The following is a 25092-nucleotide window of genomic DNA, read 5'->3' as shown; positions in this document are numbered from 1 at the left end:
AAGGTATTTTAGTGTCCCCCTTGCTGTGCTCCAAGTCGGTGCCAGTCCATCTCTTTTGCTGAGGCTTTGCCAGCAGACCCCACTGAGGATGTGGCCCAGAATGCAAAGAAGGTGTAACCTGTGCACAATTGAGAACAATTTTCCAAGTGCTTTTCAAGCACTTTGCTCAATCTTGTAATAAATGTAGAATTTCATATCCTTGCAGTTCTTACCCTACAGTTACCCCAAACTCTAGGGCTGTCCGTATTTACTAATACTCAGAATTACACCATACTGTTTCGCAATTCTGCTTTTGATATTTCCTGAACATTTGTCTGATTTTTCTGCTCACTTTGTCTTCTCTACTGGTATATCATCACTTTCATTCTTCATAGTATTTCCTTTTACTGAGTATTTTTTTCTAATTGAAAATGTAGAAATAGAGTAGCTGCATCCTTTACAATATAGACCTGTCTTTTAAAATAGTATTAATATCAACTCAGAAAAAAATAATTTACAACTGTTGGAAGTTTCAGAAGTGACTTGAGACTCAGGGTGTCTGATTTAATGGGTGCCTTATTTAATCCCCTCTCCCTGTGGATGTCCAGCATTTCCTACAAAGTTAATACCATTAATTATCTCAAGCTGAGCACCCAGGGGACTATTTGCTTCTGCAAATCTGGAATCTTTTCACTTTCTAGGGATAGAAATTATTTGAGTTACCTCCAGGGGCTCGGGGGGCTGAGGGGGGGTTTCCTCTTTAATGTGCCCAGAGCTGTTGCAGACTAATTGCCTGCACGAACCTCCAGCTCCACGTTGCTATTTATGTGTGCATGTGTATAAGATAATAGAGAGTGACTGACTACAATATCTGCGTTTAAGCTACTCAGCTGAAAATTACTGAGCATTAAAATCCACTGGGAATCACAAGACTTTTAAATTAGGAAAGCACATGTCAGTCAGTGTGTGGAAATGAGTCCTCCTACAACAGTAGCTTTCAAAAAGAAGAATGAGCATTGTTCCCTGGAGTACATCAATCCTAGTTTGGCCACTCTGTACCAGCTTTTACTATTTCTCTGGAAACATACATTGGCTTTTGTTATTATTTTTTTCTGTCTTTTGTTCCGTTGTGCGTTTCTATTAGATATGTCTCATGGGCCAGCTATCAAGAGACACACTGCTGTGCTGGGACAAATGAAGGCATTTTCAACCATAAACAAGGTATTGTGGGATTGAAAAGAATCGTGGACAATGACAAGTCCTGGATTCTTTGTAATTGTTTAAATGTATTTTTATTATATTGCGCAGTGACAGAGAAACTCTGAGAAATTGACTCATTTGACCCAAGGTTGAAATGAGCAGAATGCTGCCAGGTAAATGAGGGACTTTGGGAAAGAGGCATTTTTGTTGGTCTAGTCCATCAGTATATATCTTTCCATGATTAAGGCATGTATTTTAATAGTGGTTAAATGACTTTACAAGTCTGTCCCATCTCAAAAAAATATCAGTCACCTTGAAAATCCATGATAGTAAGTTGAATCCTATTGATCATCAAGCTTTTCATTCTAAAACTCACATGGGCATGCAGTGAAAATGGTATTTCTATATTTTCATTGAACTGAAAAGGGCAGTCTGGAAAAACTATGTGGTCACAGGTGATTAATTTCTATCAGTACATTATTTATGTGCAGAAGATCTTAGCAGAATGGTAAAAGACTCAAAATGTGAGCTGTCTTGGTTTATTCAGGATTTGTAGATACTTTTTGTTGCTGCCAGAGGACCAGTGTTTAAAGTCATCATTAGAGGATGTCAGAGCATTCTCCAAGGTGTTATTTTATTGTTACAAAATTGAAATGTTCAAATTGTAATTAGGAACAGAGGGATGAGCAAGGATCTTGGGAAATGGGGTCTCTCATTAGACAGGTGAGCCCTGGCATTCACCTGCATGGGGCATTGTCCATTCACATGACAAAACAAAAGCCTCACAGATAAAGAAGTAATGAGATCTCCCTCTACATAACACCAGCAAATGGATAAATAAATACAGGACATGACTACAGCACTCACCTACCTCTGCTTTGAGGTGCTCTGCTGGCAGCTGGCCCCTGGTTCCTGTCTGTCTGCCATTTGTGTCCATCCTGTCTACCCAGAATGAGAGCCTGGGAGTTAGGGAAGTATTCAGGAATATCTTTATCTGGAAAGTAAAACAGGATTTCTCCTTTTGTCTCAGTAGTGTGTCAGGCCTGACCTGAAACCAATGTGGTTTTTAAGAGTCTTTCCATGAACTTTATTGTCTTCTCATTCAGTTCACTCTGCTTTTTCAGATACAGCTTCTTGTTCTATCTCCTGAAAAACAGGGTAGGTAGTGCTCTCTGTATTTTCAGTTAAAAATAGAGATAAATTCTTCTTAAAAATGTAAGTCTGCAGTCAAGGCATGCTTCTTTTTTTTTGCAAAAGGAACTCATGCTCTGATTGCAGCCAGAAGCAAAGGGTCCCCACAAAGAAGCTCAGAACCATCCTTAAACAGAAGGGAAATACAAAACTGTTGCTGTTTCTTGTTAAAGAAAAAAACCCCAAATTATTTTCCTCGTTTTAATAGTTTTATTAAATACAGTAAATATACTAAATATATATTGGGTATATAGATCCACAGGTATTGTTGGTCTCCTTCCACTTGCCTCAGCAGCCCGAGCTTGCACCTGTGTGAGCAGAAGGAGAGCCAACATCACTTTTACCTCTCACTCACAGAGGATTTCTCAGCAATTTACGCTGCCGTCAGTCCATCCCAGACATTTGCTTTCTCCTCGAGATTGAGTTTCAGCCCAGCTCCCATTTGTCTGGAGCACTGGCTCTGCAGGCTGCCTTGACACGTTAATTTAATTTGTGCTTCTCAATTCATACTCTTTCATTTACGATCAAATATCGGGAAAGGTTACAATTAATCAGAGCGCGGGAACAGAAGCCGCCAAAGCTAATGATGTATTACTGCATTTGGGTTGCTCTGGAGGGGAATAATTGAGGTCCTTGTGCTACAGTAAACTATTATTAGTAAGTAAAAATTATCAAAAGAAAGCAACCTGCACCCATCTCCCATTTTGCAATCTGTGTCTCTGTTAGGTTTCTTAAAAATTAAGTGTTTTATTAATGCTGCTGCCAGTAACCGGGTTTTTTGGCTGTGTGGCCAACCTGGGGAAAAAATGTGCCTTTTCACAAAACCTTTTTACAGCCCTTGCTGCTGCCCCCTGCTTTGGGCTCACAGATGATACTCAGCATGCATGAAGGCAATTTTTAGACGCTAATAACATGCCCATCCCCAAGGGAAAAGGGCTCTGCTGCTGCTGCTTGCTCAGCTGAGGAACCACAGGGAATCCCTGCAGAAAATACAGGCTCACAGGCTTAATGCAGTGTGCACTTCCTAATTGAAAATGAACTAATTGCTGGTGGTTTAAAAGCAAACACATTGCTGGGCTGAGGCAGACAGGGAACACAGAGCCCCTCCTGAAGGAATATTTTCAGCCCAACCTGTGCTGGAACACTAGCGAGGTGTGTGTAGGAAATCCTTGCAGGATCCCAGGGTGGCTTGGGGTCATGGTGAGCACACAGGATTTCCTGGGGTTATTGGGACACTTTATCTGGCTGCTGAAATACCACAGGAAAAAGATAGGGCTTATATAGCAATCGAACAGAGTTATTAAAAGTTCCATTTTAAAGTAAAAATGCCCATCTCACTTCATTATTTGAGGTAGTAACTTTGTACATTATTGTATGTTTTCACGTGTGGCGGAATTTCACAATCCTTTGCTCAGGGTTGTCTGGGGACATCTGGGATGGCAAGGGCTGTTGTCACTGCCTAGGGAATGCACTCGGGACTCCTTGGTAGTTTTCAAGATTACAAGACAGGAAAGGTCTTTCCAACTTTCTTCATCTTTAAAAGACCAGCTATTTGGAGGAAAAGCAGAAAGTGGCTCTGACTTTTTTATTGGAAACAGAAAATGGGGCACAGTTAAACAGAGTTCTCTCTTATTTGGTAGGTTGACTGGATTACTCTTAGGATGTGATAAAAGATGCAGAATATTATTAACCTTGGGATTGCAGTAATCCTTTTTTTCCTTTTATTCCGACTACTTTGGATTTTACTTGCTATAAATGCAAAAATTTGTTCTTTGAGGGAAATAACATAAATCTGGACTTCTCAGCTTTTCAGTTCACCAGTCTCTGAGTGTCCCCTGATCTCACATACAGGAGAGGGACAACTGATAAAAACCCCAGGATGAGGCCAAGCTTTTGAGATTGAGCAAACCTGTGAGCTCTGTGTGAGCTCAGGGGGGTGAGCTGGCAGGACTTTATTAGCTCTTTTTCGAGGGCTGTTGCTGGAAATCCTGCCCCGAGCACAGACCATCATGAGAGACTCTGAATGGGCTCCCCTGGCACCCAAAACAGTACTGCCACCCTCCTGCTCCAGCGTGGGGCTGTAGGGTACTCCTAGCTGGGAAAACGCCTCCATTTGTGACTGGGAGGCAGCAGGATGGTAGTGCAGCAGCCAGCAGAATGAATTTACTTTGCTGGTCTACATCATACACCTTGAATGGGCAACATCTCAGAGAGGGAATTTCCTCTGTAGGGATGTGATCCGTTGTTGAAGGTCATGGTAGGAATTTGGAGCTGCCTAGGAGGCCATGGCACAGTGATGCTCAGTGAATTATTTCTGTGCATAGAAAGGAGTGCAAGGAAAAGGAGCCAAGTCTGGCATAGATGTAGCAGGCAGGGTGTGCTGATTAGCATGTAATTCGATTTGTTAGGCTCTACAGTAAACAGCATTAAGAGCAAAAGCAGTGATTACTCCTGATAGCACCTTCTCAGCGTTACCTTGTGCCTGCAGCAGCTGGCTGGTGCTGTTATGCCTCCTCAGCAGGCACCAGCAGAGCTGGCACTGCTCCTTCCTTGGGCAGAGACAAAGAAGGAGAGTAAGACAAATACTGCAATTATAGAAGGGGGTTTGGGTAACTGGATCTACAGAGCACAGCTCACACATTTCTTCCTCTTTCCTTGCTCCTTCCCCGTTCCCCCGTGGCACATCTGGAACCAGCACCCTGTGGGTTACACAGGAGGAGAGGTGGTGCAATAGTCTGATTTTCCCCACCAGTATACAGTTTTCCTCCAGTAAATGTCATGTCCATATATTGGACTGTGGGTTGAGGAGCCCTTGGCATGGCAGGCTGGAGCTGAACAGACTCAACTCCTGGCTCTCCTGCTTAAAAGCAGACTTGCTTTAGGTGTCATGTTGTCCTGCTTACTTAATTCTTTGTTTGCTGTCACCAAAGGACTGCCTCCTTCAGACCTCCCATTTACAAGCACAAAATTAATGTGCTGCAAAATTTCAGCATAAGAGCAAGTACAATTTTTCTGTAGAAACGCCCCACTGAAGCCATGCAATGATGAGTTGTGTTTTCTCTTCCCCCCAAAGCCAGCTCAAGCCCGCTGCCATCGCTAGTAGCTGTTGTTAGCACATGCTCCCCCAGCCCCATGTGTCACCTGTGCCATGTACGAGGTGTTGGAATCAGCCTGACTACCCCTTGGCAAAGCACGTGCAAGGAGAGGACAGACGTCCTGGTTGTGCTCATCCCACCGAAATAGCAACCAATTACAAGTGCAATACCTCTCATTTCCTCTCCTTCTGTGGGGGTGAGCACAGGAGGAGCTGCACAGAGGGATGGCATTTGCTGAGAGACCTGGCACAGTCGGTGCCACATTGGAAGCTGTCGGGAGGAATTAAGTTAAGGGTGAGTGCTTTGGCGTGGGGATGGCACAGAGCAGAGCTGCCCTGCAGCCTCCTCCTCCCTGTGCCTCTGCTAAAGGCAGGAGGCTGCCCTCTTGTCTGTGGGATGTTTTCCTAAGTAATCCCATTAGAAAATTAGGGGCTCTTAATAACTGTGAGAGGATTGCTGGTTTGTGTGAATGGGCAGGTGCCTGAATGCACTTTAATTTCATCTATTTTATGCTCTTAATAGAAGTTTCATAAGTTTTATGCTACACACAGCATCCTGGAAAGCTCCATCATTTCTCTTCAAAGCACTTAAGTACCTGTTTTTCCTAAAAAGGCTTTCTATGTCTTGGAGAACCTGTATTCACTTACCTGGGATGTTTTCTGCTCCCACATCTGATTAAATAAGTCCTTTATTTTTTGTGTCAATAGAGCTATGGTAAAAATTAAATCATCTCTCCTTTTTTGAGGTATGAGGCCCAAACACATCAGTGTGGACTGAATGAGGACATTTACTAGTCCAGCAGAAAAAGTTAAACTGAAATGGCTGCCCCAAACCCCCATCCTCAGACAGCTGAGGAAAACAAGTAGCATCATTTCCATTCTTTGGGAGAGATAGGGGAAATAAAGTTTCCTTGTGATTGCTGTGTGTGTTACAGTTCTTTGGAAGAGACTGTGCTAAGGGGAGGTTGGCTGTGCAGTAAAATGGAGAGACCTTTCTGGCTGGTGTCTTGCTGAGTGAATGTGCTGTTCATTTTAAAAAGCAATGTGCACTGTGCCAGCTGATGTGCTTTTAGTTATCCGATGTTGTTTGGAGCTCGGGAGGACTTTGAGCATCCAGCAGCTGCGTCAGGATGCGAGTCCTGCGGGAAACCTTGGCATTGATCAGAGGAAAAATACATGTCTAGAGCTGATGGTTTAAAATGTTGCTCCAATAGTCTCATGGATTGCCATCCCAGAGGGCGAATGAAATCGATGCAGTGCCATTGATCTGCAGCCGGCTGCGATATGTGGAGCCCTGCGGATGAGCCCTGGCTGGGAGCTGCTGCCTGACCTGCCGGCTGCTTCTCTTTGAGCCTGGCAAAGGACTCATCTCTGAGCAGAAACCAACCATGATGGCTTTGGGTTAGGCTGGAAAGTTCTCTGGGAGTGCCAAAAGGTACCCAACACAAACCAAAAAGTAAAACGATTATGATGCTGGATATGGAGAAAGAGCCAAATATCAAGGTAATTGTAAGAGTCTTTGGGAGAGGAAGGTGAGGAAGATACCAAGCTAACAGAGCTGGAGAGAGACTGTCAAAAGAGCAGGAGATTTGGAAGAAGTTGAGAGTAGGGTAGAAAGCCAGAGAGAAGTGTCTGGAAGATGAGACCTGTGAAGAAAGGCCAACAGGAGCAAGTCTGACCTGTCTAGAGGAAATGAGCACAAGGGACACAATCACCTGCAAATACACAGCAGGGACATACAAAGCAGCTAGCAATCAATTTTCAAATAATGGAATTGATCTTTAGATAAACTAGTTAAAGGGAACAAAGGTGGAATAAATAACTGATTTATCACCTCCTCTTTTTTTGTTGCAGTAACACAAGTGTATTGTCTTCTCTGAACTTTTCTCCACCTCCTGAATCAAAGTCAGGGCAACATCTTTACAGCTGAGTCTCTCCTGTGATAGAAGAGGTTTTATAGAGCGGCCAGCCTCCTCACCCTGCTGCTATTTCACACAGTTGCTTGCTCAAGTGCTTAGCCAGCCGTGCTTGAATTGGCCCAGAGAGCAAGGTGGAGGACTGTTTTGAGATAGCAGGAACCAGGCAGAGGAGTTTCCAGGACAGGGCAGTATTTCACTGAAAAGCAACAGGACCTCTGTTCCCCTGGGACCAGGGATTTGTCCTTGCCTTGCACAGCAGATTTCTGTAATCCTCCAGGAAGTCAGTTCTGAGGTTGCTTCAATAGAACTGTTAGGCTGCAATTTGTTTTAAGGTAGGACCACCATGTTTTGGATATTTCCTATGCCAGTAGAATGAGCAAATACCTTTATACCTCTCAGTTTGCAGCTCATGTCTCCTTCCACCTTGTCGGTGAAACATCTCTTGCCCCAGCTAATTAATTAGCCCTGTGTGCCCTGAAACCTTCCTGCTGCCTTCTCAGGGGGACAGTGCACACAGGAGGAAGGCAAATCGACCCACTCTCACCTAAATGGACTAAAACCACTCACTTACTGTAGAGCAAGAGCTGTAACAATTAGGTTTACCAAGCAGCCAGGCCAGCCCAGGTCGATGCAGTGATGGAGAAGCTGGGAAGGTCACATTTCCTCCAACAGCCTCCAGCTCCTTGCTTGTATAGCACTGGAGGAACTCCTCTCTCTTCTCCACACCACCTATACAGAAACAAAAAAAGCTGATCTTTCTTCCTGGGCCTTAAAATTAGAGTAGGGCCATCACTGTAATGAGTCCCACCCAAGTCTGCTGGCCAGAAGCCAGGGACTTGTGCCCACCTGGGCATGAACCCAGGTGCTCTGGGCATGTGGCTCTCACAGCAAATAATTCCTCTCCTGAAGTCAGGCCATGTTATGTGATACTTGTAATAGCTGATACCTCATGCCTTTTTTTTTAAGAAAATTTTTTCCCAAATGCAGATGAAGGTCCTTGGATTGGGTTAGAATTAGATCTGAGCTCTCTGTTTGCATCACTGAAATGGCACAGGAATACTTTGACTGCTGCTGTGTGAGACCTAGATCTGACCACAGCAGAGCCAGGCTCTCATCTGGGATGGGTTATCTTTGGTCCAGGATCTGGGGTATAGATTTAGGATGCAAAACTGTGTGTGCATTTGCTCTCTTCTTGTCTCTAGGCATGGCTCACACAGCAAGTGCTGTCCTCCAAGCAAAGCCATCCACTGCTGCTGGCATTGCTCCTGGCTTGGAGCTTCCGTGGGGTGCAACTCGGAGAGAGGAGTAGAAAGTAGGACCTGGGGCTTTCTTTCCTGGGAATAGAGGCATTGCCTTGTTTCTCAAGGTATTATGAACATAAATAGTAAGAGACTGAGTTAATTTCTTAAAATCTTCTCCCAGAAAGGAGGTCAGATAAGTGCTTGTCTCACATAGATCTCGGTGTGTGGAGGGAAGTTCATGGAGGTATTTGGCTAATGACACTAAAATTCCCTGTGAAATAGAGAGAAGGGCTGAGGGTTACAACAGAGTGTAAAGATGTGGTTTTTTTCTTTTCTCTCCTGTTTCCCTGTGACTTCTCCAGATCTTTCCACCATGTTTGGGAAAAAGAAGAAACGGCTGGAGATCTCCGGCCCCTCGAACTTCGAGCACCGGGTCCACACTGGCTTCGACCACCGCGAGCAGAAGTTCACGGGGCTGCCGCAGCAGTGGCACAGCTTGCTGGCAGACACGGCCAACCGGCCCAAGCCCATGGTGGATCCCTCATGCATCACTCCCATCCAGCTGGCTCCTATGAAGGTACCCCCTGGAGTCCCCTCTGAGTCATTCAACCTGCCTGTAATTGCATGTCACCTTCAAGAAGCAATGCCAGCAGTGTGGGGGTATTACATATCAGCTGTCCCGGGAGGCAGGCATGGCTGGGAGGGAGCTGCAAATCCAAACATTTAACAGCAGAGCCGCGAGGAAAAAAGGAATTCTGTGTATAAAACTTGTGTGAGTGTCTCAGAAGAGTGTGAGTCATGGGTCTGATAGGGGCTGCAGAAGAGAAAAGCCACAAGTCCCAGTAGAGGCCCAAAATGCTGCTCCTCTGCAGTGTAAAGCTCCTTGATAATTAATTTAAGAACAGTGCTTTAAGCAAAGGCAGTTTGGAGCAAGGGAGAGAGGGAAAAGTACACCAAAGGAAAGAAATTAAATTGCTTGTTCAGCTGGGCAAGGAGGGATCTCATTCCCACCCACCATTGCCCGCAGTGATGAAGCTGAACTCCTTAATGGGTAGGAAAATGAGGGGAAACAGCCCCAGGCTGTGGCTTGTGAGGCTCAGGCTGGACACCTGGGAGGAAAGCCTGGCTTAGAGGGTAGAGCAGCATTTGACAGGGAGCCATCAGGATCCAGGCTTAGGATTCTGGTAGACCAGTTGACCCTGATTTTGCAGCCACACACCTCTCCCTGCCATGCAGCTGCAGAATAAATGTAGGATTTCATTTTCATGTGGATTTTTCTGCAGCAAGGGAAAATCAGATAATCCTGAGAGCATGGACCCGGTAGTTATATTTGATTAGTGCTCTTTGCTAAATTTACATTTACTGCCTGCTCCGGAAGGGCACTCATCAGGTCTGCTGGGTGATGCTACAGGACAATGGGGATAAAACCAAGGTCTTCATTTTCTTTTGCTGTAATAAAATATCTTACTGATAATAGAGGCCCAGAATAATGAGGAAAAAGGTAGGTAATCTTTTTTCTGCTAAGAGACGAGACCAGCTTTGTCCCACAGGCCTTCTTAACACCAAAAATATCTCTGGATGTTTTGACATGAATACATGAAGATGTTTTAAAATGGGGAGTGGAGGGGGAGTATAAGGAGTTTATTATCTTGAAGAAATACCTTCTCTTTCCTGCAGTTCTGGAGCTATAAATCTGTGAGCTTAAAAAACTTTAAATTGCATTACTTATCTCAGCATTATAAAGATATGACTCTGGGTCTTGGCCTGCAAATGGACAGGGCTTGGTTCATGTCTCACTGAAATAATACACGGTGAAGGATCAAGCCCCAAATGGGAGATTGCCACATTTTGAAGTGGAGAAAGTCACTTACCAGTTCTTTCCAAGAAATTGTAAATTCTTGCTTTTCTGTCTGTGTATCCAAGGTCTATATACTTGCATATTCCAGGGATGTGCTTCTGAACCAAACCATCCTGTGCCAGGAAAGGGTTGGGGCCAGGAGCCAAAATGTGGCTCCCAATCCAAGCTCATTCCTCCATGGCCTGGGGCTGTGGTGGTCCTTGATACCACCATGCATCCCACAACATCTTCCCAGAATGTGTGTCCCAGGGACAGGATGCCTGCAGCCTGGTACCCTCCTAGGGCTGAGCACAAAGCATCTGCAGAGTCACCCCAGGAAGGGTTTTCTGCGTAGATGGGAAATGTGAATTTGGAAGGAGATCACCCAAATTACAGTTGATTGCATGCCCAGAGGTATAGGTGGGTAAGGAAACGGGGTTATAACTGAAGAATTCAAGAAATTTTGCCTTTACCATCTTGTTTCTTTCCCTGAGGCTCAGTTGCAACTTGTTGAAATGGGCCTCCATAATAGTGCTAGGTTATTTTTAATAGCAATTAAGAGGTGTTGACTGTCTACTGAGGATTTACTTTTAACTCCATTGCAACATTCCACTTCACTGTATACTTGTTAAAAATTAACCTGCCTTGTTTTGATACAGCTTAACTTACAGAGAGGAGCTGAGTTGCAGTCACTTTAAGAATATTTAATGTTGCTAAACTAGTTGAGCATAATCATTTAGTTTAGACGAGTTTTTTATGTGTGCACTTGCACGAGTTTAGTGTTTAGGGTATTTGGCATTGAGGATTTCATAACCTCACTGAGAACCGAAGATCTAAACTGCACTTGCAGTTCATGAAGATAAGAACCAAAGGTTCTGAGAGCTCAGTATTGTTTACAACTTTTCTCTTTTCCACACAGCAACTGATAGTTCAATCAGTGCATTGATGTGTAGCAGAAGAAGATTCACAATTGTTCCCTGAATCACAGGATGAAGTCAGGCTGAGGCATTTGGCCAGTGTTAGTTCATGCTGTGGTTTCAGGTCATACAGCAGCTCTGTAACGCTGCTCTTACGTGCACCTTAATTCCTTCTCTGTTTGACTCCTTCAGCGTTGAGTGCCCATGTGGTGTGAGGCAGAAGGGTTCCTCCTAATAGGTGCTCCCTTGTGACTGAAGATTAGCACAGATCAGAGAGACAGACTTTGAGAGCACTGTTTCTTGTTTTGAGACAGAGCTGATGTTTGCTTGCTTTAGGCTTCACCCAGAGCTGAGGCAGGGAAGGGAAAGGCTTTTGAGTTCTGTAGGTTTTGCAGCTTTCTCAGTTAGTGGTGTTTGCTTGTTTCTCAGTCTGCAAAGCAGATGCAACGGTATACAGTGTATCCCTTGGGAAAACCAATGAATGATAAATACTCCCCCTGCTCTATCTCTATTCAAGGGCTGCAGCAGCAGTGCTGATGATGAGGCAGCGCCCTGGGCTCTCAAATATTCCGGGGGATGCCATCCCCCTGCCCCTGTGCTGGCTGGGATGAAAGGCCTGCAGTGCTTTGGCACACGGGTGGCAGCATCTTGTCATGGAAATATCAGCCTTTGAATCCAAACCTGAGTTGACTGTACAAATTAATTCATTTCAAAAACAACGAGACACAATAACGGGATTCCCCTTCTCAGTGTGGCTGACCCAGATACCAGCAGAGGATTGTGTATTTCAGGTGCAAGCACAAGTATAGCACAGCAGAAAACTTAATGAAAAATAGAAAAGCGGTCATCTTGATAGGTTTGAGGAGTAGAGACAAGGAGGGGGTGAAAAAAGGCTGATTTTTCACTGAAAAATCCTGCATGAAAAATGTGAACAGCCTGTGTCTGCCTGTACTTAAAATAGGCTTCATACAGTCTGACATCCTGATGCCAGGTCTCTTGGTTCTCTTGCTTCAGTACTTTGTAGTTATTCTGTGTGTGCCTGGAGCTCATGGTTTGATGTTTGTTCTCAGCACACAATATGCTTGGCTCATCTTTGCATAGTTTATGCTATGCAGAAGCTCCAGTTTGTTACCAGCCTTTAATTTTTGGAAAGCTTCAGAATCAATAACTAAGCAACTGCATCTCCACTCCATTCAAAATACCAGGAAAACAGACACCAGAACCTTTATTCTGGGGATTTTTGCCAAAAGAGCTCATCATTGGCTTTGTAAAGATGCTCCATTAACATTCTTGAAAGCCTGCTGCTGTCAGTAGGAGCAGGGCGGCACTGAAGACTTGTTAAAATCCCTTCCCATGTTTCCCAATGCAGGGAACAGCTGAGCATCTTCACTTCTGTCAAGTTACTGGAGGGAAAAATGCCATGTGTTCATGAAAAAGCACCATGCTGGGGTTATTCTTTAGTTGTCTGTGCTGTTACAAGGCTCCATTGCTGTGTTTTTGTTTGCGCTTTGGGTAGGTTCATCCATCCACACCTTCAGCAAGATCAAGGTTCTCAACATGAGGGTGACACAGGGCTTGAGTTTGTCCTTGAGAAAGGAGGGAGGCAGCTGTCAGTGTTTGGGCGGCCAAATATGTGGACACTTGAAGAAGACTGAATCTTAGCTGCTGGGACCTTCATGTGACCTTCCCTGAGCACACTGCAGTAAATCCAGCCATGGTCGTGTGGTGGAATTTCACATTTCCTGAATCTTCTCCCCCATTTCTTTCCCTTGAGACACAGGCGTAAGGGGATGAGGGTTCTCAGTGCCCCGTGGTGCCTGCCATGCTCTGAGATGAGCATCAGCACAGAGGGGTGGTGCAGAGGGGTCCGTGTTCAGCAAAGGCAGAAGCAAGATCCTCAGCTTGACATCGATGCTGTGTTGTCAGGAAAATGGCAGGAACCTCTTTTGTGCCCCGTGGGCTGGGCTACCCTAAAAGCAGAGAAAACATTGTCTTTTCCATCCCTTCACCAAAATGCCCTTGGATGCCCCACCTCTGAGCTGAGGTGCACATTAAATTGAGATGTACATTTCCTGTGCCATTAACCTGTTCATTTTCCTGGTGTTCTGCAGCACAGCAGTGTTGCAGAGCTGAGAATTTCTGTAGGGGACAGACCACAGGCCAGCCAGCTTTTCTCCTAGTCTTTCATCCTCATATTTCAGTGGTCTAACCTATGTGTTTTGTCTTAAAATTTTAGCTTTTCTCACTTTTGCCCTCAAGCCTTGACCATGATCCTGGTCAGTCAGCTGTAATTTTAAAAACTTTTCAGAGTTTCTGCTGATACATTTCAGCCTCTCTCCTACAAAGAGAAAAAAACAATCAGAAAAAGAGTTACTGGTTGTGGCCCCTTCAATAGCTCTGACATTAAAATTAAAGCTTTTGTTTACTCTATGAAGACAGAAGGAAAAAAGCAAGTTTCTCTCTTCCCCATCCTGTTTGGCCTCTTAAAATTTTCCCAACCATGATATTCAAGCTTCATTTAAGGTGTCTTTTTTTCCCTACATCTACATGCTTCCTTGCTTAGATGGAGGATACTGTGATGCTGAGTGGTGACAGATCTTAAAGATGAAATGAATGACGGTCCTTGTCTGGGCTTGAGCAGTCAGAAACATCCAGGATTCATTAGAAAACCCTCAGCCCTCTAATCACACATGGAATTGCACTGGGGAAATGCCTGACATGGAAAAGGGGGATTTAGAAATAAAGAGCTGTTCAAAAGCTTTGCACACTGGGTGGGGGCAGATGGACAGTGCAGTATTGTCTTGACCTCTCTTCCTCACCCTCCCAAATTTTACTTCTCCTTGACAACTCCTGCCAGGACAGGGCCTGGAAGGCTGCTGACATCTCGTGGGCCTTTCTTGTAACAACAGCATGAAAAGTCACACTTGGTTCTTAATGGCACTTTTGGTCTGGTGCTTGCTCGGCTGGGAGGGGATGGAGGGAGTGTCTCCAAAAAGGGCAGGAGCCAGCACCTTGCACCATAGCACATTCTGGGTGGAAGGAAAATGTTTTGCCACCAAGCATGGTTGAGCAGCAGGACACAGTCCAGGGGGGAATGTGGGATCTCAGCCTTCAGAAAGGAGAGGGCAAAATTTGATGGACAATGCCCTTTGGCCTGACTGGACTTTGATATTAACCCTGCTCTGGACGGGAGGGTGCACTGGAGGCAGAAGTCCCTTCCAGCCAAAGTTCTGTGATTATCTTCATCTGCAAGTGATTATTGTCAGATGAGCAATTGTCCTGTAAGACAGCCCCACTTCAAATTTATTTTGATCACTGAATATGAATGCATTTGCAGCTAGATCCTCTTTGAAGAAAATACTGCTCCACATTTAAGTGGAAGCTTTTCTTTCAAAGGGATAATACTTCATCCTTGAGTGCTATTTGTTTTACTGTACCTGTAAGTGACAGTGCTACTTTGGATAGCTCTGTTACCCCCTGTACAGATATAATACAAATATGCCATCTAGTGTCCATGGATGTGTCTAACTTGCTGTGAGAGGAGCCAAGATGCCAATTTTGGGTAATCTTGGAGGAAATTAATTACTGTACAAAGAGAAATGCACCACAGAATGAATCAGTGCAAGAAGTACACAGCTCAGAAGTTTTTTTTTATAATTATATCACTAGGTTAATATGTTCTCATATATTCTGCATTGTACAGAGGAAACTTTTGGGTAAATTTCTGATTATCTGATTTCAGAAAATTGTAGGTTTTATGTAAATCCTTTAGAAGAATACTTTTCCTGCCTGTGAAATTGATTTCAACAATAATCAGTGTTTAAAAGTCATTTGGACAATGCTCTCAATAACATGCTTTAAATTGTGCAGCCCTGAATTGGTCAGGCAGTTGGACTGAATGATTGTTTTAGCTCCATTCCAACTGAAATAGTCTATTCCATTCCCTTCCATTCCATTCTGTGCCATTCCGTTCTAAAGGAAGCACCTCTCCCCATGGTGCTTTAACTGATACATTCTCAGTTCTTCTTTATAGTTTTCAGTTTCTGGCTTCTTCTTTATGGTTTTCAGTTTCTGGCTTTCTGAACAGCAGAGTTCCTGATCAGCTGCTCTTTTCATTTTCATACAGTTGTGTTCCATGCTGTTTAAACATTTCATCCAGTCTGATTCAGACATTGTTTTTCTAGAGCCTCATTTGGAGAATCAAAAACAGCATCATTATCATTTCAGACTGACTCAAAACACAAGATATTCCTCAGTTTTCCAGTTCAACTAATGAGCCAGAAAATCAGTTACTCACATATCATTTCTGACTGAGATACTGGTCCTTCATGACAATCCCCCAGCTTCAGCCAGGTGCACTTGTAGTCTATCTGCACCAGGACCGTGGATACCAACACCAGGGTTTACAAGCAGGGCCTGGCCATCCTTAAAAAACCACCGAGGTTACCAGCAAAACACCTTCTCCGAGCTCACAGAGTACTGTAAGTGGCAAGAAAAGTTTGTCACATTCCATCTTATCACCATCCTTTAAATGTGCTCAGATGATGCAGGAGCAATACCTGCAGGAATGTGGTTTTCAGAGGTGGTCACTGTAGCTGACAGTGGGCAGGAGACTCCACTTTTTTCCAGTTTGGACTGTGAAGACAAGTTCAGCACTGCACCAAAGTGCATCAGGCTGCCCCTCTGCCTCGGAGGGGTGACAGCTGCTTGCCTGCTGATCATGTCCCTCATTTAAAAGGTCCCTGACATCCCCAGAAGAAATTGGGCTGCCAGTGCTATCCTCCTGCAGGCCCTGGGAGGCAGGCTCACACCTACACCTGCACAGTCCCTCAGGGCTCACTGAGTGCTTCCCTGAGGGAGTGTTGGAGTTTGCTGTCGGTAGTGAGGCCATCTAAGGAAGTTCTTCAGAAACCCTTTGTCATCTTAGTAAGCTTTGTCCATACAGCAGTTGGCATTGAATTTAATTGGGCCACTCACATGACAAAGGACTTACATCACCTGGGCCTCCAGCAATCATAGACAATAATGGAGATCAATATTACAGACTTCTGTGGGTTAAAGTTGTCTCCAATAGGATTAGTAAAAGAATGTTCTTAAATCCATCAGCACTGAGATTTTAAGTGATATTCATGTGAGAGGAATCTTGCAAGGGTAAGCTTTAGTTGAGAGCTTACATGGGTGAGCAGAACTTTGCAATACACTAAATAAACATTGAAAGTAAACTTGAAGTTTACAGTCTGCAGCTGCTGAAGCAGACCAGCTTCCTTTAGAGCTCAAAATCAACATTAACCTATAGGTCTATATAGAAGGGCCAGTCTCTTGTGTCAGCATTTCAGAAATTGAATCTGTTCTCCTGTGGGAATACCAGACTGGGAATATTCTCCAAGTAGCACTTTATAACCTGAAACAAGCCAGGAATTAGATCCTGAGCAAGGACGCTCATAATCAGGTTCTTTTTTTACAATAGAAGTTGGTCCCTAAAGACAAATCCATAGGACACTGTTCCAGTAACTCCTCTGTCTGGCTTGCCTGTCCTGAAAAATGAGCCCCACTCCCAGCTTGCTGCCTGGAGGTGGAGACCTCCATCACTGCTCAAGTGGCTGTTGTTGTTTGTAGCTCCTTCTGGTTTGTTCAGCCCAGCTTTTTGCTCGAAAGCCTTCCCGGCACTGACCATCCTCTCTCTGGAGCCAGGAGCAGGGCTTGGGCCTGTGAAGGACCAGGCAGGTGGAGGTGATGCTTCGGGGTCCTCCTGGTACCTGTTCCATGGCCATGGTCCCCCAAGGCAAAGCATGGGAAATAAACGGTGAGGTGTGAGCAGTAAATGCTTTTCCCAGTAAATGTTTGGAAAGGCTGGATATATTTTACCAAGTTTCAGTCACACCATCCAGTGAGCTCTCGCTTGGCTCAGCTGAGGAAGCCAACATGGAGTAAAATATGCGGAGAGATTCCTTGTTTCCGTGGACTGGCCGAGCCTCCAGTGGTGCTGCTGAAGTCCCTTAGATAGAAAGCTGAGTTAGAAAATTCTCTGCTCGTTTCGTCAGCGCTCGGCCGTGGGAAACACTAGGTGGCAGCAGGGAATCTCTGGAAGTTCGTATCCATGCATGTCAAAAGGGGGTCCTGACAGATGAGGTAAGGAGAAATCTGCTAGGGCATCCTGATGGCTTTTGCTCAAGTCACATCCTTTAGCCCACGTAGGAACAGGTCTGTGGAGGGAATTTCCACATCAAATTGGTGCTGCAGCATCTGCAGTCCACATCAGCACTAGGACAGTGTTGGAAAACACAGTTTTCCAGCAAAATTTGTGTTAGTTGAGCAGGCCTGAGCAAAGCTTCAGCATAGGCAGGCCTCAGTAAAAATCCTAGTAAAGTGTCATGAGAAGCTAAAACCTGGGAACACAGCTGTGTGTTTCTAAGCTGTGAAAAAATGTTATGAGAAATGATAAGGAGTCAGAAGTGTTATGAGAAAAGAGTAAGGGAGTCACCAAGAAAAACCCTGAATATGTGAGAACAGACTGCAGATACGTGTGTAACTATAATTAGTAACAACTGTAACAGTATATAAGTGTCTTGTTTGGTGAAATAAAATGGAGCTTGCTTATATCTCACATTGAGACTGTCGTGAGTTCCCTCGCGCTGCTCGTCAGGACAGTGCTTGCTCCTTCATTTCATTCCTCCATGCAAGGACAGTAGTCATTCAGTCACTGCACATTCTGCACATCTCTGTGATTTATTTGTGTCTAGGTCTGCTAATGAACATGGTTGGAGCCATTTTAGTCCAGAACAGAAACCAGACAGGTTACAGTCCCATTAAACTGTGTTCCATATCATAGAAATCTTTAAGGTCCCTTCCAATCCAAACCATTCTGTGATTCTATAATTATAACCAAACAGACACATTTATTTAATCCCAGCAGAATTTAGTTCAGTAAGAGACATAGGATCAGAGGGGAAAAAATGTTGCCAAGCAGCTCACTTACCTGTGGAGCCAAAGCTGCAGGTATAAATGTGGTTTTTTCTATCTCCTGCTCTGACATGATTAGATCTGGGCTTTGGTGGCTCTCTAGGAATTTGAAAGTGCTTTGCTCTCCTTTCTTTCTTGTCTTCCCCTTCATGAAGGATCCAATTACACCAGACAAGTGCTATGTAATACCAGGGAACAACACTGGCATACCTGCAGAGACTTTTAAATGCCTTTTCTGTAGTCTGTGGGATGAACTATGTGGGCCAGGAAAAAAATAAAAGGGCATTTCAGATACAGACCTTTGGAGGGAGAAAAGTGAACAAAAGAGAAGTATTTAGGATGAGCATTTCTGCTTTTTAATTGCTGAGATCCAACAGGCATTAGTAGTTGGCTATCAGGATGACACAGTTAAAAGGATAGCAAAAGATGGTGAATGTTACTGAATTTTATAGTTTTGTAGTCTGAGCATAACAGTAATTAGTATCTGTGTCCTGGTTTGCATTTAATGATTCTTACTGAGCGCAGTGCAAGTAAAGATCCTTATTGCTAAGGCTTATGCTTCCATCTGAAGTAGCACTTTCCGGGAACATTGGGATATGGCATAGAAATTTGGTTTAAACACAATGGTTTTAATGAACCACCCAGGGAAAATGCTCTGGAGCAGGAGATGAGGTCTGACTCCCATCCCACACCCCAGGCTGGGGGAAGCAGCCCCATTTCTCCCTTATCAGCAGCTTCCCTACTGCCCTTCTTCTCCCTTTACTTCCCGTGCTGCTGTGTGGCAGGGTTGGAGGAAGGGAGGGAGCAGCACTGTGTCAGGCAGATTAATTTATTAAGCGTGTCAGGACCAATCTGCCGCCGAGCACAGAGTGCACTTGGTGGCGACGCAGCCCAGCAAATTGAATCAAATCGAGATTAGCCTAGAAATGTTTGAGCAGTTTCTTCTACACGAGAGATTGTCATGCTGGCCTGGGCTTCACCTCCGCTGCACGGCAGCCTCAGAAATCTCCTGCCTGGCTTTGTTCCCATTGAGAAGGTGTTTGATTTGCACTTCTCTTTTACAAGAGGGAATAATTAAAACGTCAGCTGAGGAAGCTCCTTGTGTCTTTTGTCTCACCTGCCTTGTAAATTTGACCTAACCATTAGATTTCCTCACAGGAGCACTTCTTGCCTCATGTCCAAATTCCATGTTTGCAAGCCACTCAGTGAGAGTCAGGCCCACTTCCTTAGAGTTTTCTTGTGGCTGCATTTCCCATTTGATAGCTGTCCTTGAAAAGGAAAAATAATATATTTCCTTAGAAGAAAGAATGCTGCAATTTACAATGCAGATGAAGTTATTTTGTGTTTTTATTTTGCCAGTACAAATTTCTGCATTCCCTGAAATCAAGGAGTGAGCTTTCAGGAGAGGATGAAGTCCATAATAGTCAGAGACATCAGTCAGATTAAAAAATGCCTCTTACATATGTGTGGCCAGGAATGCACAATTTTAGTGTATTGGGAAGAACCTTGAAACTTTCTCACTGTTTTAAGGCTGTGGGACTGAGGCATTTTTTAGCACTTCCCTGGCTGTGGGATGATTTCTCCTGCTGTACCTTGACAGTGCCTTTCCTGCCAGCATGGGCAGTGCTCTGCACACATCATCCTGCCCTTCCTCAGGGTGTTAATCCCAAATTTGCAGGGCTGAGGTTGCAGGGAGTGTCCCAACCCTGAGCAGGGCCTGTGGGCAGCAAGCCCCATCGATCTGTGGCACTGGGCACTGAGGCACTTAGCACTCACCAACATCTTCCTCTGCTCTCTGCCTCAGCCTGATGATTTAAGGAGTGGGAAAGTAATTCACAGCCCACCACCATGGCTTGCAGAGCACTGGGAGCTCCTCGAGCCAGCCCTGCACATTCTGAAACAGAAATGTTGACTTTGTCTTCAAGCATCTACTGGATATAAAGCTTCCTTTGCTGTGGTGGATCGCAGCCAAAAGTAACACAGTTCAAATTGTTTCTTCTAAATTAGCAGACTGTCAAAATCCTCATTTTAATTAAAAGCAGGAGATGACCGCGACCACAGCAGAGTGACCCAAGAGCCTCTGCCCTCCTAAGCAAGTGCCCCACTGTCAGAGCTGTCAGATGAAGGCAATTACTGACCGAGCGTAAAATTTTATCACACTGGAATTGACTTAAATATTTCAGAAAGCTCAATCAAACTGCAGTCAGAAATCTTTCACTGAGGAAAAAAAGCACCGGGATCATTAATTGGGTTAATGCTCCATCAACCTTGCATTTGTTAATGGGCATGCTTAGGGCACGAGGGGAACCTCATCCAGGGAAATATCATCTGAGCTCCAAAGGCGGTTTATGCTGCAGTGTGACTTCGTGAATTACAGGCTGTCCCTGTCTGAAGCTTCTTTAATTGGTGCTGTTGGTCAAAAGCAGACTGCATTCCCTGTGTGCAATGCCCTGTGCACAGTGGTCTTAATGGTAAATGTATGGGTGAGTGGGACCAGGAGGGTGGGGCACTGGATTTCACACCACCCACCCCACAGCAGGGCTCCTCTCCCCGTGAAAATCCCACCTCAACACCTTTGTGGCTCTTAAAATCTGTGATAGTGGCATGCAGCTTGGTTGTAGAAAGGCTTTTTTCAAATGCCTGTCAGCCCTGGGAAGATTCATACAGTGTTGTGCCCCGCCAGTTCCCAGCACCAATCATGTGTAGATATAAAATACCAACTCTGTGCACTGAAAGAAGTGGCAGTGGGTGTCTCAGTGTCAGCACTATGTGGGACACCCACAGCTCCTGTGGTGTGTAGCAGTGGGCTGTGGAAGTTGAAGTATTTGGGGAGCTGGTGGTGAAGTGTTGGTTTAATTCATTCAATTTCTCATGCCTTTGTTGAGAAAAGTGGGGTTTTATTTTCCTCCCATCACCCCCACATAAAAACACGGAAAAATAACAGTCTAGACTGCAGATACTAGGTGTAAGGACAACTGGCTGATAAACATTAAGGTTGATGACGATTGTGTTTGGCTGCAGAGAACTCTGCACCCACTTGGGATATTCCAAGGCCCCTGTAGGCTCCTCTTGCTATCCCTGCAGTTTCCCTGGGGAGTGCTTGCACCAAGTCCAGATGGGCAGCAGAGTCAGTTCATACCTGGTTTAAGATGCATTTTTGCAATGCATTTTCACAATGCATTTTCCTGTGAAAGTGATGATGCCAGAACTGAAAGAGGCATCAGGTTTGGCATCCTTCATCTCCTGTTGCCTGCATCGCAGTTGAGGATGAAGAACTGAAATGCAGAAGGCATCGTTCCTGTGTCTTTCCCTAAGTGCGTCAGTAATCCAGACACAAACCCCTTCCTAAGCCCAGATCTCAGAGGTACCAGTGAGACACCGGAGCTTCAGTGCTTTATACTTACTGCCCTTAGTCCTGTTATTTTTATTTTGACAAAATTGTGTCTGAGTCATGCACACACAGCCCTGCCTGTGGCAAAGTTTGGTCCTGGACCTGTGACATGTCATGAGCTTCCACTCTGCTCCTTTCTTGGCATTACAAGATTAAAAGCTGTACCTCAGTAAATATTACTGAATTTGCTTTACAACTTCTTTGGTGGGGAGAAAACCCACTTCCTCTAACACAGAGGCACTGGCAGATGACATGGCTATGAAAGAGAGAGAACAAGGTACCTGGTCCTGGTCCTGGTCCTGCTGGTTCATCAAGCATCTAGGTCGCTGATCTTTCTCTTTTCCTGCCAGAAAATGTTGATTTGACAAAATGGGAAGATTTTAGATTGATGAATAGATTTTATCCAGAATGTGGCCAAAACATGGCAGTCTTTGGTGTGGTTTGGTACAGCTTTTTGGCTTAGCAGGTCTGCTCTATGTACTGTTGTGCTGAAACCATTGCCACCAGCCTTATGAAAATGCAGCACTACTAAGACAGGAGTTAAAATTCCTGTTGCTAATGTTTTTGAGGAATTTAATAGTATGGGACATTTTGGTTTTCCTTTCCGTCTTTGGGTAAAAGAAATTTTTGAAGGGTCTTAAGTCCTATGAAATAGAATTTGACTGGTTTGCGATTTCTCCACTCTTCTTCCTGAAGTGCTGTTTAACCCTCACTAATACATACACTAACTTTCTCTTTCAAACTAACACTGTTAAGTCACATTTCACTCATTTATTGTGTGTCTGAGAGATCTATGTATATTACAAATAAAATTGCACCAATCAGATGTAGTTTAAGTAGGCCCAGAATAATTATTCTTGACTTATAATATTCTCTAATAGCATTCCAAATTTCATATAACAAGCATTTTTGTGTATTTTAAAAAAATAAGAAAAAGTTCCTAGAATTTAGATATTTCAGTGGTATTTTAAAACTAAATGTTTTGTTAAAGTTGCTATATTTTAAGATGTCAAAAGAATTACCGGTGAATGTGATTATAATGAAACGTTGCTCTTGTTGTTATGGAAACCAACTTTTGAAAGTGCTGTGAGAAATTACACAGTACCGCTTTGGTGAGCCTTTTTTATAATTTTCCATTATTTTGCTTTTGAAGAATTTTAAACAGCTGGCACTAGTGTTGTTAAGCTTATTTGACTGCTCTCAAGCTGTACCTTTGTTTTGATCCAGTGGTTTGGAGTCAGCTCTGGTGACATGCACAGCCCAGCCATGGCACATCCTGCAGCACTCTTGGGCTCACGTTGGAGGACTTCTACCATCCTAAAGGCTAACTTGGCTGAGTTTCACTTCGTTTTTCTTTCATTTCTCCTGTGCAGGAGAAAGGTCCTGTCTAAGAGCTGTCCCAGACAGGGTTTTATGGATCTCCTGAGAAGGGATTAGCAATTCATGGGACAGGATCATGGCTCACATGCTTTGACACTTCCCAGCAGGGGGCAGGTGACACCTGGTTTGAGCAGGTGACTCTGGGGTGTAGAGTGGTCCATGGAGCAGAGAGCCAAGATCCTGGCCCAGCTGAGTCATCCAACACCAATCTGCAGAATGCCTTCCCCAAGGAAGGAACTGTGGGATACCAAAACAATTACTTTTTTCTAATACTGTTTTTATGGGAAGAATGAGAATTTACAGCATTGGGAAGGAGTTTGTAACAGAAATTATATAAGCTCTGAGGCTTCCAGGTGTAAACCCAGCTCTAAATTACAGGCTTCAGGAAGGGATGTTCTGACATACTTTCCTGTCTGTTGTGTATTCCTTTTGACTAACTCTGAGTAATAGCTGTTTTGTAGACAGGCTGTAGATCAAAACTGGAGCAGATCCCTCAGGACACTACTGGAGGGTGCAGAGTGATAAATTACCTCTTATCCCATCCAGCATCATTTCTCACTATGTATCTGATGAGTTGCTGTGGAAAAGGCTTATTTCCAGGCTAATCTGTATGGCACAAGTGCCCTAAACTTCCCACTTGGGGGAGAAAGGGAGTGGAGGTATAGAAATGTTTTTCAGTCCTTTCCCACAAAGCTTCCCCCTTCGGTTGTAATTAAGAATTCACTGGAATGTGAAAGAATTGGGAGGATAACTCTGACACTGTCATTTGGAAAAGCAACTCAGAGGTTTGAACTTGTCCTCAAGTGAATATTCCATGGGGAAAAGCTTTAAGTGCCTCATGGAACTGCTTACCCAGGGTTTCGACCAGACTGTTCTCAGTGAGGAAGACTCCACAACCTCTCCGGCCAGTGTGTTCCATTGTCTGGTCACCTGCAGAGTAAACAAGTTCTTCCTCCTCCAAGTACTTTTTCTTCTGATAAGAGTAGATCAAATGCAGACTCCTGACAACTTTGGCTGCAGCTATAAAACTCTGTTACTTACAGGGAAAGCCGGAGTTTTCCTTCTGACATGATGACAAGGATCAGTTTTTCTCTCCCAAGTGCCGTTCATATTTGCTTACACTGAGGAGTAAAATGTGGTGTCATGAACACAGTTTCAAATACTTTGAATGTCTTGCAACATAAGAAAATAAATTACCAACACATCCATCACTTGGAATATTCTGACCATCTGTGCTTCATGCACATTTTCTTAAGAAAAAAAATTTATTTTTAGCTGTGCTTTTAGTTTATGTATAATGCAAATGAGGGGAGAAGCTAGCTAGAGGCAAAATCAGAGTTTAGATAGGCTGTTTATAAGGGCAACCTTTCCTTAAAATAGGGTTTTTTTCACTCTGCACATCGCAGAGATTTAAAATCCTCATTGACTCCTGAAAATAGCTCTGGGAGGACAAAGGATGATATATTCCTAACGAGTGTGTAAAGTATAGTAGTTTTAAAGACAATAAATGCAAGGTCACATTAGGGCAAAACAGTTAATTACCCACTTCATTATTGTCAAGGTTAATACAGTATTTGAGCACAGAAGCTGTTTTTCATCCCCTTCTGGAAACAAGGCAAGACAGCCTTTCTCCTAGACAGATCCATTATAGCTTATCACCGCAGGACAGGCCGCTGCAGAAGCGCCATGAAGGATGTCTCCTGTCACCAGGCTCCAGAGCAGGCACCCAACCTGTCCAGAGAGCGGTGGAAATGAAATGAGAGCTGCAGCTCCAGCCTTAATTCACAGAGACTGTGCCCCATTGATTTAATGTGCGAGGGGAACGGCAGCGTAAAATGCCCTGGCGCTCCTTCATCCGCAGCAGCATTGATCCTCCGGAATTGCACAACGCGCTGGAAAACGTCCTTTAATAAACATGGAGTATCGACCAGCACTGAGCCCACCTTTCCTGGGGAGCCTGTGGGAGCTGTGCCTGTGGAAGAG

The 25092-nt window shown here is 44.3% G+C and overlaps 1 protein-coding gene and 1 long non-coding RNA gene across 7 annotated transcripts in view; one reads left to right on the top strand and one right to left on the bottom strand.

Moving 5' to 3' along the window:
- Positions 1 to 25092, top strand: part of PAK5 (p21 (RAC1) activated kinase 5) — a 162801-nt gene that overhangs the window by 117134 nt on the left and 20575 nt on the right. For 4 of the 5 annotated variants that reach the window (XM_085054000.1, XM_085053999.1, XM_085053998.1 and 1 more), the window contains one exon: positions 8987 to 9201. In XM_085054000.1, coding sequence (XP_084910126.1) covers positions 8987 to 9201 — 215 coding nt within the window. Of the gene's footprint in view, positions 1 to 1123; positions 1201 to 8986; positions 9202 to 25092 lie in introns of all 5 variants that reach the window. The other variant, XM_085054001.1, reaches the window with a different exon arrangement.
- Positions 3422 to 8132, bottom strand: LOC146438844 (uncharacterized). 2 transcript variants are annotated; one of them, XR_014850517.1, is made up of 3 exons: positions 7955 to 8132; positions 5636 to 5735; positions 3422 to 3918 (listed from the first exon to the last, which is right to left on the bottom strand). It is a non-coding gene; the product is annotated as an uncharacterized LOC146438844 (long non-coding RNA). The 2 variants fall into 2 exon arrangements; XR_014850516.1 differs by lacking the exon at positions 3422 to 3918 and adding an exon at positions 5007 to 5069.

The sequence above is a fragment of the Lichenostomus cassidix genome, chromosome 3 (genome assembly GCF_008360975.1).
Source record: "Lichenostomus cassidix isolate B80296 chromosome 3, HeHo_3.0, whole genome shotgun sequence".
Taxonomy (NCBI): Eukaryota; Metazoa; Chordata; class Aves; order Passeriformes; family Meliphagidae; genus Lichenostomus; species Lichenostomus cassidix.
The sequence above is the reverse complement of the archived record's forward strand: the minus strand, read 5'-3'. Positions and strand labels throughout refer to the sequence as shown.